At 41.0% G+C, this 13,149-nt stretch overlaps 1 protein-coding gene across 1 annotated transcript in view; it reads left to right on the top strand.

Moving 5' to 3' along the window:
• prkd3 (protein kinase D3) overlaps positions 1 to 8,484 on the top strand; it is a 184,285-nt gene extending 175,801 nt beyond the window's left edge. The window contains exons 14-18 of the mRNA XM_007898482.2: positions 985 to 1,146; positions 2,009 to 2,107; positions 3,838 to 4,105; positions 4,759 to 4,844; positions 6,785 to 8,484. Coding sequence (XP_007896673.1) covers positions 985 to 1,146; positions 2,009 to 2,107; positions 3,838 to 4,105; positions 4,759 to 4,844; positions 6,785 to 6,958 — 789 coding nt within the window. The 3' untranslated portion in view covers positions 6,959 to 8,484. The remainder of the gene's footprint in view (positions 1 to 984; positions 1,147 to 2,008; positions 2,108 to 3,837; positions 4,106 to 4,758; positions 4,845 to 6,784) is intronic.
• The last annotated feature ends 4,665 nt before the right edge of the window (positions 8,485 to 13,149 follow it).

Below are 13,149 nucleotides of genomic sequence, written 5' to 3'. Positions count from 1 at the left end.
ATTGCTTCTAACCTCTGCCTTTGTTTTTTTTGGTAAGTATCTTAAATGTTCCCAGGCATAGGTGTGAGAATGGTGCTAGTTGACTATCCTACGATTGCTTTCTCTCTCCTCGCCCTCCCTTCCTGTAGGATAACACATCTTCACTTGGTGGCAGCCTGGTTGTTACTGGGGAATCATGGCCACAAAGCCACGTCCTACCCACTGTGGCTAAATGGTTCATACAGCTGGTACCCCAGCTCTCACTGGTTCAGTGAAACCAACTTTTTCTTTAACATCTCTTTGTTGTTCTAGCTGGCTGCTGGATTGTTTATTACAGGTTTAAATAGACATTTGCACAGGTTTACGTGAACGCGGAGAGAGATTGTGAGGAAACGGGCTGTTTTTGTTTTTTACAGTATGCTACTAGTCCCAAGCCCTGTTATTGTACTAATAGGACTCCATATTGTCAGCACTCATTGAGAACAGGCCTGATCTGCAGAGATACCGCTTGCACAAGTGTATTTGAAAGAATTTCCAGTGCTTATAGAGACCAGCATTATAAACCCATAACACAAAGATCACATCAGGTCATATGGAAGACCATTCTATAAAGGAGAAATTTTAGCAATTGACATTGTAATGAAATATTGAACCAATGTTGCCAGAAGGAGGCAAAGTCTAAGATCAAGTGTCATGGAGTCTGCTAGTGATTGGTTTAAAGAGGCCTGTGAGAGGCCTGAGGACACATTTCCTGCCCACCATCTGAATTAGAGTGTGGGTACCACAGGGAGAATTGTTGCTATGTCCCTCTTCGTAATTATTTTGCTTTAATTGTTTAAGTTGCTGTCATTACAACCCCAAACAAATTTTAAATGTGTTCCTTTTTTTTGCTATCGGTTGCTTGCTTTAATATGTCTCTGCATTTTGATTCACTGAAATCGTAATTTTACACAGAAATTTTGTTTCTAAATTTAATGTATACCCCAAAAACTCTTTAATTCTCAGAATCTTCACCACCCTGGTATTGTGAACCTGGAGTGTATGTTTGAGACTCCTGAACGAGTCTTTGTGGTGATGGAGAAGCTGCACGGAGACATGCTGGAGATGATCTTGTCCAGTGAGAAGAGTCGTCTGCCTGAACGCATCACCAAGTTTTTAGTCACACAGGTAATTGTTTCTCTTCCCGCCGACAGGCTTCAGGATGAGAATTTGTCTCTTGAAAAGCATTCTCCCATTGATCAGTAAATGGGTATCTCTAACCATAGCGATTTCCACTTATGTTGTGGCCTTTCCATGTAAAATAGTGTTTCAAAGCACTAACTCGGTTTGTTTATATTCGGTCACATCAAACTCTGTTTGTAAATTAGAACTTAACCCTTTGAGTGCTAAAATATCATCCTACATTTACAATCTATGCATCAACTTGTGTACGGAGCACTTGTTTTGGGATACTTTGGCTTTTTCTAAGCCCCACCCATGGTTTCCTCTTTGCTGTTTCCTGAGAGGTGATCTGATTGAAGCTAACAAGTTTATGAAGGGTTATGGTTTGGTAAATAATGATAGATTATTTTCACTGACTCGCTTCTTTGAACACACTTTCAGCCATCGTTCCCCACTCCATTCTCTTCAGCTCCCACCCATTGGCTCGAGTGGTCAGCCAGCAGTGTACAGGATTTTGAGACGTCCCCCTCACGTGTAAAGTGCTATCAATTGTAAATTATAGTGTTGTATCAGTAGCAAGGAGGATAAATTTTAAGATTATCACAAAAATAATTCAAGTGAAAGTTAGACAGAGGGTGGTTGCAATGTGGAATTATCTGCAACAAATCATTGATGAGCCCAAGTGTGTCAATTATTATTTTAAATGGGAATCAGATAGATGATTGAAAACGAGTAATATTAAATCATGAGGAACAAAAGGATAAATGGCATTGCTTACATTAAGTGGGTCTTGTAGGGTAAAAAACAGGGTAGGTGGGCTGTATGCTTGTTTATGTGCTGTAATTCTTTGATTCTTACTTTTTTTAAGATTCTGGTGGCTTTAAGACACTTGCATTTTAAGAACATTGTACACTGTGACCTGAAGCCTGAGAATGTACTCCTCGCCTCGGCGGATCGTTTCCCACAGGTGAGCCATTGAAGACTTGAAGACTCTGTTTTTGTAAAGCGTGGCTCAATTGGTAGCACGCCGGGCGGCATCTCACAGCGCTTCACAGTAACGGATCCCGGCGCCGAGCCAGGGGGAGGGAGCGGGAGGAAGGTGGCCAAAGGCGCGCTCGAAAAGAAAGGTCTTTAGCCGAGACCTGAAAATAGGAAGAGAGAGCGATGCGTCGGAGGTGGAAGAAAACGGTGCTGGTGACAGACTGGATGTGGGGGAGGAAGGATAACTGGGGGTCGAACCTGACACCCAGGTTGCGTACGGGTTCGGAGAGTTTTAGGGGGAGGTCGGATAGCTGGAGAATGTGAGAACCATGTGATTTTAGACGTTGACGAGAGCCAAAGTGTATGGCTTCCGTCTTGTCAACATTCAGCTGAAGGAAATTCGCGCTCATCCAGCTCCTCATGTCTGACAGGCAGGCTGACAGAACATCAGGGGACTGGGGGTTGCAATGGAAAAATAGAGTTGGGTGTCACCCGCATACATGTGGAAGTGTACCCCATGTCTGCGGCTGACATCCCCAAGAGGGAGCATGCAGATCAGAAAGAGGAGGGCGCCAAGGATGGATCCTTGGGGTACCCTGCAGGTAACCAGGTGAGAGTGGGAGGAGAAGCCGTTTATGCAGATGTACTGCTGGCGGTTTGTGAGGTAGGACTCGAACCAGGCGAGTGCGGTCCCACTGAAGTGGATGACGGAGGAAAGACGGTGGAACAGGATGGAGTAATCGACTGTGTCGAACACCGCGGAGAGGTCCAGGAGGACAAGGAGGCAGAGGGAACCCTGATCACAGATAGAGAGGATGTCCTTTGTGACTTTCACAAGCGCAGTCTCTGTACTGTGGGCAGGGCGGAAACCGGAATGGAGGGGTTCAAAGAGGGAGTGGGAGGAGAGCTGTGCGTGGAGTTGATTGGCAGTTCAAGCCCCACACTGGGACTTCAAACTCACATTGTCTAAGCTGAATTCAAATAGAATGCAGGAAAACGCTGCATTGCGGGAGGTGACGTTCTTCAGATGAGACGTTAACCGAGGTCTTGTTTGCCTGTTCAGGGGACATTAAAGATCCCATGGCATGAGTGGAAAAGAAGAAGGGAGTTTCTCGTGGTCCCCTGGACAACAAGCCCCCACCCCAAAATAAAATTTGTCATTTACGTCTTGTGGGATGTTTCTGTGTACAAATTGGCTGCCAAGCTTGCCTACAAAATATAAAGTCACTGCACTTTCAAATAAATCCTGTGAATTGCTTTGAGACATCTTCCTGATGTGAAAGGCAAAATCAAATGCAAGTTTTTGTTTTAGGATTATTAACTTCCCCTTTCAAGATTCCTAATGGCGAACATTTTAAATCTTTTACAAGTAGTGTGCTGTTGAATTATATATTCAACAATTTCAAATCTTAAACATCATTTCTCCAATTTACTGTGCAAATGTATGTGGGTCTCCTGATTCAGATGAACTAGTCCCATTGATGTTATGGCTGCAATACCTAAAGACCTGTCCAGCTTCACAGTGCTAAGGGAAAACAATTGAGGAGGAAGGGGGATATATTATCAGCATTACTTCCTGGTTGCAAAATTAATAACTGCAAGAAAGCAGCCACTTATCATGCCTCATGGATTAATATAATTCACCATAGAAGCATTTCTTAGATGAATGTTCAATATCAACTTCCTCTTGATAAACTTCTGATTATTTTGCTTTAGGTCAAGCTGTGTGACTTTGGTTTTGCTCGTATCATTGGTGAGAAATCATTCAGGCGATCTGTGGTAGGGACTCCAGCCTACCTGGCACCAGAAGTCCTCCGGAGCAAAGGATACAATCGGTCCCTTGATATGTGGTCAGTGGGCGTCATTGTCTATGTGAGCCTCAGCGGGACTTTTCCATTCAATGAAGATGAGGATATCAATGACCAAATTCAAAATGCAGCTTTCATGTACCCACCAAATCCATGGAAAGAAACCTCTGGTGAAGGTAGGTGTTCGTTGGTTTCTACTGACCAATACTGACCACCAGTACTGTTGAATTTTGAATTCATTATTGCAAGCACGAGAATGGTTTTGGACATGTAAACTGTTCCAAACTGTCGTGCCTCGATGGTTCTGCAATGTATCATATTAGTTGAGAGTTGGTAGATTAACAGAAAGGACTTATTCCAAGGAAGGGAGCAAGTCAGAATAATATGAATCTTAATTTCTTAGAGATTTTGAACCATGAAATTCGTAAAAGCTAAGCTGAAACAGTTTCCGCATTGCTTTGTAATCCACTTTCTGGTTCCCTTTTTCTGGATTCAACCTGTTGGTTCATAACCTATAATCCTTGCATTTAATATAGTGTCGTATCACATGGTTGAAATGTCTTGTAGAGCTTCACAGGATTTGCCTGTAAAGCATAATGACTGTTTTTGAAGGTGAATGCTCTTCTAAAAGACATCTTATATCTATAATTCTCCTTAAATGACATTTACATCCATAAGTAATTTAAAATGAAAAGCCAATAGTTGTTGTATTGGATTTCACTATTAGAAAACATAAACAAACACTTGGGCCTGAATTCTGATCTCCCACAATTTGAGTTTGAAGTCTATGTGCATTGAGAGTAAAATGTGTTCTTTGCTCCTTTTGCAGCTATTGACCTGATTAATAACCTGTTACAAGTGAAGATGAGGAAGCGTTACAGTGTGGACAAATCACTCAGTCACCCCTGGCTACAGGTAACATTTATTTACTTTGGACTTTTATAGAGTCTATATTGTGTTTGTCTGAAAATTACCCTGATCCTGTACTTTGCCGTGATACACACTTTTTAAAAAATATATTTTTCAGTCTCTCCCAGCATGTTTTAATCAGTCAAATCTACTTCCTGTGTACCCACTCTGCTGTTTGTTTAGAGGAAGTGATGGTGATTCAGGACAAGATGTATTCTTTCACAACTTCCCCCATTTTACACCCGCTATATCTTTGGCTCCAAGTCAATATTACAATGAAAAGCTTAAACTAACAGAATACATGAAAGGGGAATGGCAATGTCATTTTAGAGTGAAGAGAAATGGAAGCAAATTCATCTTTTGAAACATTTGAATACTTTGCTTTAGTATGAGAGCATGTCAAGGTTTTTAAAGTGGACTGCTAGAGTAATGATGTATTTTAATGGGAACATATTATGGTACCAGTAAATTCTCCAAATACAGTGTTGTGTTCATATGGGAAATTGCTACTTCTAAAAGTGAATTAGTTGGAGGATGCACTTGAATATTCTATCAAGTTTTGGACTAAATGTGAGCATTTGACTATAACCTTGCTTGCTCATTGCAGACATCTGAAAAAAGGAAATATTTTTTCAATGCTAACGTATTCCCATTAAATAAATTTTTGTTTACTAGAAAGTGTTAATATTCTTCCTGCTTTTCCCTGTATTAGATCAGGTCTCAGATTGGTTCAATTATTAGAACTCTTGCCTCTAGGTCAGAAGGTTACAGCAAAATTACATGGGTATAGCGCCTTTCACGTTGGGTGGACATATCAAGGTGCTGGACAATCAGTGTTTCGGACCTGAGCTGGGGGTCAGCGAGGATGGAGGGCAGGGGGGGAAGGAGGGTGACCGAAGGCACGGTCGAAGAGGATGGTTTTGAGATGGGTCTTGAAGGAGGTAAGGGAGGGGGTGAAGCCGAAGGACTGCGGGATGGAGTTCCAGAGGATGGGGCACAGTGGCTGAAGGCGAGACGAGGACCTGGAAGCAGGCCGGAGCCCACTGAATGGAGGCGGCGGGACAGTTGGTAGGGAGTTAGGAGGTTGCAGAGGTAAAAGAGAGCAAGGCCAAGGAGGTTCTTGAAAGTGAGGACCAGGATCTTGAACTGTATTATCTGTGTGATGGGAAGCCAGTGGAGTCGGGCGAGGATTGGGGTGATGGGGCCACAGAGCTTGGTGTGGGAGAGGACACAGAGGATCTGCAGCCTATGGAGGGAGGAGTTGGGGAGGCCACAAGCAGGGGGTTTGCATAATCGAGCCTGGATGTTATGAATGCGTGTATAAGGGTCTCGACAACCTGTGGTGTGAGACAGTGGCGGAGCTGAGCGATGTTGCGGAGGTGGGGAAAGATGGAGCAGATCGAGGCACAGGTGTGGGGTAGGAAGGACAGTTGAGGGTCGAACAGGACGCCGTAGTTTCGTATTGGCTCCATGAGATGTGGAGTTCATCCATGGAGGGAGATGCTTTCAGCGTCTGAGGTATGGAGGCATAGGCGGGAGCCAAGCAGGAGGGCCTCGGTCTTGTTGATATTCAACTGCAGTAAGTTGCATGGGTTTAAAGCCTCAGGTCGGGCCTTGAGTCATGTCCAGGCTGAAACTCCAGTACTGTGGGGCTTGCATTGTTGGAACTGCTGTCCTTCAGATAAAATGTTAAACCTTTGTCCTGATTGCTTCTCAGGTGGGCACCAAAAGTTGGTATTTGTAAATTAAGATCCTATGACATTATTTGGAAATTCTCACAGGACGCTGGCAAATTAGTCATTCATCTTATGGTTGTTGTGTGCAAATTGTTTGCCAAGTTTAGTTGTTGCACCGGACAATAATTATCGTAAAGTTCTTTGAGATTTTTTATGCATAAAGTGCTATAAAAATGCACATAATTTAAAAGTTGCTCATTATGCTCACAGGATTACCAGACGTGGTTGGACCTTCGAGAGTTTGAGACCAGGAAAGGAGAGCGTTACATTACTCATGAGAGTGATGATGCCCGATGGGAAGAACATGCTACAGAACACAAGCTCCAGTACCCCAAGCACTTCATCATGGCGCCCAATCTAGATGATATGGAGGAAGACCCATAAACAGCACAAGTGAATGATATGATGGCACTGATGTTAAAAACACATTTCCAAAGGGGAAAAGGAAGCCATGACTTGTTGCTGCTTGCTGTACAGCGCAGCCAAAGCCAATTGGATACTGCTCAGCCTGTCGCATCTGACCATAGGACAATGGAAGTAAATGGTGCAAGTGGTGGCAGTGCCAACCTTGTAGCATGAGTCAGCTACGCAGGGGTGGACTTGGTGACCAGTGTTTGTGGGTAAAGAGGAAAACCGAATGCTGTGAGCTTCTGATTTTAAATCAAACATTCCTTTTATAGTATTTAGCTGGTTTAATACTATCCATGTACCTCTCTGGTAATTAGTTACTGTGTACCAAGCCATACATTTGCATGTTTACTAAATGCACAACTAGATCAGGCAATCTATTTTTCATTTTGTAGAAGAACTATGTAGGAGATGGAAAGTTACTGAGAACAAATTCTGTCCACTTAGAACAAGGGCTAGTGCTCAGACCAAACTCAATTCTAAGTAGGACTTTGTTTCTTTCTGGCAGAAATTTGTAAGCTCAAACTTGGTTGTGGGTTTTCAGGGTGAATTTCCAGTTTTGTATGTATATGTGTTTGATTCTCTTCATACGTCCTGCTTTGTGGCCTGGTCAGGGAGGAAGAAAACTGCTGTGTGGTGAGTTGGTGTTAACTTTCTGATATGTTAGAATGGCTTCTCAAAGATTTTGTTGATTGGATTCGAAAGGCGTTGAAATCGAATCACCAAATTGTTCCTGCTTGTGAGTTTAAAAAGTATAGTGTGTCTTTTTTTCCAGATGACTGAATATAACATGGTCACATCGGCGTTTATCCAACAAGTGGTCTCTTTGTGCTCACAATTGTAGTTGTCAGTAAGCTGCCTTTTGAAATAAATTGTAAATAACTTCTATTTAGGATAAGTGAAATAGTGTATTTCAGTATAGACTACTGAAAGGATCAGGAAAAGGATGACTGCATGCCCGAAGCCAGATGTAAGCAGAACCTCTCGCTCCAGAGTAAAGGCAGGGGAGAAAAGTAAACTATAACCTATGAAGGGAGCTGTGATAGATGGTTGGACTGTAGTTCATTTCCTAAGTTCAGGTATTATATTGCTGGTTATGCTGCAACTTTGTGTGTGCATTGAAATTTCTCTTTGCGTCAAGGCCAAAAGACCAGATGTGTTGCCAACGTCAGTAACAACGTGAGAATCGCATTTATATTGTACCTGCACACCTGCTGGTGCAAACTCCACCTTCTAACTTTTGCCCAATTTACACAGACTCCTGTGTTCAATATTCTTCTGATTCAATAGAAAATAGAGCAGCCGTTGGAGGCCAGTTAGCAAGATTTCCGTGCCTAAGACTTGTGTGCGTGTTGCTTGGCCACCCCCACTCCTCAAACAACATAGCAGTGAGTATGCAGAGGCTGGCAGTACTGCACCAGGACATACAGTATCTATGATACCATTCCACCCTAAAATTGAATAGAATTCCACCATCTTTTGCATAAAGTGTAGCTAAACTCTGGCCCAGTTGGAGATAGGGGTGTGTGTCTGTGTGTGGGGGGGAGGGGGTAGTGGGGGGGTGGGGGGAGATGGGGGAAGAAAGAGACTCCCATTCTGTTCTCAGTTTTTGAGTAATCTTTTAGGGTTCACAGGAAGGTTTGGCCCCATGGAACTAGAGTACGTTGATGAGGTGAGATTTAGTTAAAATGTATGCTGTGCATATATTATTTTTATTGTGTTCAAACTTGAGCCCTGCTGAGGCCAGTAGAAGGGATTCTCACTTTTCAAATACTAGTCGCATCTGAAGGAATGAGAAGCTTTCACAAAGGAGAAATTGCATAACTTGCACAAAACAGACTACGTACTTTGAAGGATAACGTGAAAGATCTCCTTCTTAAGGTAGTATTTTTATCTCTTACAGGCCTTTCCCTGTGCACTGCAATGTAAATATCAATCAACCCATTTTCTAATGATGTTTGAGACCATTTGACATTAAATAATCTCCTATCTGGTTTAATTTTCAAATCTGGTCGCTTTCCCTCTGCCCCTATTCCGTCCAACAATTTGGGTGACTTTTCTAAATCCTTGAATTTCCTTTGGAGAAAAACAATGCAGTTTTCGTGTTGTATTTTTTTCTACCAGAAAATTTTCTATGTGTCATCTGCAAAAAGATATCCATCAGGGGAAAACCTTAAACGGGGCTAGAAACGGTCTATTTTTGGTAAAAGCAACAGATTTTTTAAAATGTGTAATACAGGGGTGCATTCTTACTGCAAACATAGCACCCAAGTTAATGTGTCTGGGTCGGGGTAAAACAGAAGCAAGAGCAGATTAGCTGCGCATCTTAAATCCCACAGTGCCACTCAAAATTATTCAGTGCCAGAGATGCTGTACTGAAGTCAGGAGGACAAATTACAGGGAAAAGATGGATGACATTGTGACTGAGTATACAGGTTCTACTGAAATTACAATCCTGCAAAATGTATTACTGCATATTTAACATTTGCACGTCAATTTTCTTTCATCCATCACAAGACTCTGGTAATGAAGGATCACTTTAATTGTATACTTTAGCTGAAGGTAATGCATTATAGGAAATGGACCATTCCCAAATAGTACAAATCAATTTTTGACATCTAATGCACCTTTCTACTGTGATCTGATTTAACTGATTCTTTAGAGCATGAACACTTAGTACCAAATATACATGTGATATCCGCTTATTATTAACCAAGCTATGTCCAATTGGAAAGTGAAAAATACAGACTGGATCATCTCTCACTAAGGGGAGTTTGAAAAACATTTTCAGGATAAAATCATAACTGGGAGTTTCTAGATGGCTCCTGGCAGCGAGACCTGGGGTATCAGTATGTCTGAGAGTGGGCCAGGTGCCTGTCCTTCGAGAGATGCCAAAGTCAGACAGCACAAGAATAGGAGACGATTTACAAATAAGAGAAAGTACTTGTGGGTTTTATGTGATTTTTATAGAAATATGATGATTGAAAGATTAAGTGTTTAAATACCAATGATTTTTAAAAAAAAGCATTCCAGATATCTGTGTGTCTGTATGGACGCATCAATTTACATTTATATCGCCTTTCATATCGAGAGGATGCCTCAAAATGCTTCACACTGCTGACTAGGTACTGGGGGAGTGGGGAGAAGACCAAAAGTACAGTGGAAAGGATAGGTCTTAGGGCAGATTTTAAAGGTGGAGGGTTGGGGCGAGACAGAGGGCTCCGGGATGGAGTTCAGAGAGCAGGGACAGAATGGCTGAAGGCTCACCTGTCCACAGTGGAGTGGATTGGGTGGGGGGCATGAAGCAGGCGGCTCTTAGCTGTTAATGATTTTGTACAATACAATACAAAATTACATTTGTATAGCGCCTTTCACGTCGGGAGGACGTCCCAAGGTGCTGGACAGTCCTTGGATGGTACAATGAATATTTTTCAGAATTCTGTGTCTCTCCACTCGATGAAGTCTTTTATAACAAAATAGTGTTTGAAAGTGTTGCATGATATGAATTCTCTGCTACATTATGCTTTTTATTTCCGTTAGAATTTAACTGGATGAATCTTGAGCACATTCCAAAAATACATTGACTAACTAAAATATAGTTAAATAGTTTTATTTGTGACCTATTTCTCTCCGAAATGCATTCCAGAATACCATGTTGTTGGTAATAATTTCTAACTTGGTACATTTAAATAGTTTTCATTTAAAAAATGCATTGGCCTTTTTTTTGTAGGGGAGACAGAGACTTCTGAAAGAGATCAGTGTCATCATACAAGTAGATGGTGCTTTTAATGCGTTTTACATCACATTTGGTCCAGCCAAGACTGAAAGAAAGTGGAATAAATTCTTTCGATTTGAAATCAAATTCTAAAGCATTTGATTTAATTCAGATGACATGCCACTTTGAGGAGATCGATATTTAATTTGCAATATTCACAAATCGGATTTGTTCCAATTACAATGCCTGATTTTTTTTAAAAAAATTGTGGGCAGCAAATTGTAAGTCCCAAGTCTTCAAGTTCTAAATCATCAAAATCCAGAGAGCAAAATTGATGGAACTTTTCGTGCCAGGGTTTTGCTCACAGACTTTTTAATCAGACTTTGCCAATTTGCGATTTACAGACACTGAACTTTGCAAATAACACAACAAATCTAGTTTGCGAATATTATTGCTTGGACACATTTATGTGCCAACACAACCTATTGTGTGATTCTCCTACTTCAGTCTTTTCAGCCAGCCTAATTTGCAGTTGAAAAAGTGTTCACTCTCTTGCGGTCTCCCTTCTAGTCCCTCTGGATGAACCAGCTTCGAAAATCATTCAAAATAATTGCTGTAAATGCTGCAGTTCTGTTATTGTAATAGTGGGTATAAAAGGAAAGAGTTCTGTTTGTGTGACTCAGGAAGATGGAATATTTCCTGTAGTATTTGTTGGTGTGATTTTGAAGCATTGGTGTAATTGAATATCGGAAAGGTAGAACAGTGAATGCAGATTAAGCTATCCCATGGCCCCTCCTCTCTCCCCCCCCTCCAAGCAAGCATTTTAAACACTGTAAACATTTCCTAACCCATATGTCTGGGTATTGCACAAAAGCACAGGACTTCTACATTTTAAGCATTGCTTGTTTTGGGCTGTTTTGCTATTGGAATAGTGTGCCTGCTGATGTAACGTGGTTCACAAGATTTAAACACACTAGCTAGGAAGAGATGGATGCCTGAGAAATTAACTTTGCTCCTTTGTTCTTTTTGGATATTTTTGTTTGCAATTTGCTGCCTATGAAGCTCAACAACTAGAGTTTCAAGTGGGGATGAAGAAATCATTTTATTGCTTTAGTTTTAGACTGTCTTGCTTCTACATAACAGTGTTTAATACGAGTTGAGTCTGTGATGTATTATTTGCAATTGAGTATTGTCGGACAAATTAAACTATGCACTCCAGACTGGAAGATAATGTAAGGAGTGGAATAATGTATGTACCAACACACACACATCTTAAACAGCTTTGCATTTGTAATTTTTATGTGTTGAAGCTTGTTTTCTTTGCTTTGATTTTAAGTGCAATTTTGGCAAAGGAAAGATATTTAGAGTCTGTTTTGAAGATTCAAAATATCATCAGAAACTAAGATTACCACAGTATTGTTGTATGATTAGGGATGTCCCAATGTACCAATATCTGGATTGTGGTCTTGTATAGTTGGATGAAAAACAAACTTGAGTTGAGTGTAATGGAAAAGTGTATATCATTTTTTAACAGTCAAACCGTATTGTATAAATTCTGCTCAGTGTGTGAATACAATCTTTCATTTTCTGCCCGATGATAGTTGTATTAACTGGGGCCAAGCAACCATAACAAAAGCTATTAAACTCATCACATTTCTGCTTGAGGAAAGAATGTGAAATTACAGTGAGTTCTCTTCCTCTACTGTACTTATCTTGATTTAGGGAAATACCTTAAACTCAAAGCTGCATGGTTGCTAATGTTGGTCACAATCAAAAGTACAGTATTTGCATTCCATAACCAACATGATAGGTTCCCCATTCTGTTTTCATGTTATTTTCCTCAAGACATGCTGAATGTTAGAGTTGGTCTGTTAATCTTGTATGTTTGCTCCATGGTGACTATTTCTCAGTCTATTGAACTCAGTGGGTTTCAGTTCTGCATTCCTAATTACATGACCAAAAGCTGCTTCCAATCTTGATGCACATGTTCCGATTTCTCTGAAGCACCACATACTTAAAGTAGGATGGGATGATCAGCACAATAATGAAAGAATAGTACACCATTTTAAGTGTAATATTCATCTCCCTACAGTTATTAAACAGCTCTGTTAAAGGACCCTGTTCAAATTTTAGATTTTTTTTGAAGGAATACAGAATTAAATCAATAATGGATTGATGTGTGCCTTCGATACTGATTCTGGTGAAACATTTTCTACACTTAAGTTGGTCTTGAATAACAATTTGGCTTTTTTGTGTGAACACTGTGCTTGGAACATTTGAGGATCATCCTTGGCTCATCCTATGCACAAAAAAAGGAATGTAGATACAATGTATTGTGCAACTGACTGCAAAATTCACGAGAATACACCAGAGGGGTAAAAGATTTAAAGCAAATCATATCAGTAAAAGCAATCATGCTTCCAGCATGGCTTGAGATATGTATCTGTCATGT

Source organism: Callorhinchus milii, unplaced genomic scaffold (assembly GCF_018977255.1).
Source record: "Callorhinchus milii isolate IMCB2004 unplaced genomic scaffold, IMCB_Cmil_1.0 Scaffold3, whole genome shotgun sequence".
Taxonomy (NCBI): Eukaryota; Metazoa; Chordata; class Chondrichthyes; order Chimaeriformes; family Callorhinchidae; genus Callorhinchus; species Callorhinchus milii.
This window is presented reverse-complemented; position numbering and strand designations above follow the sequence as displayed.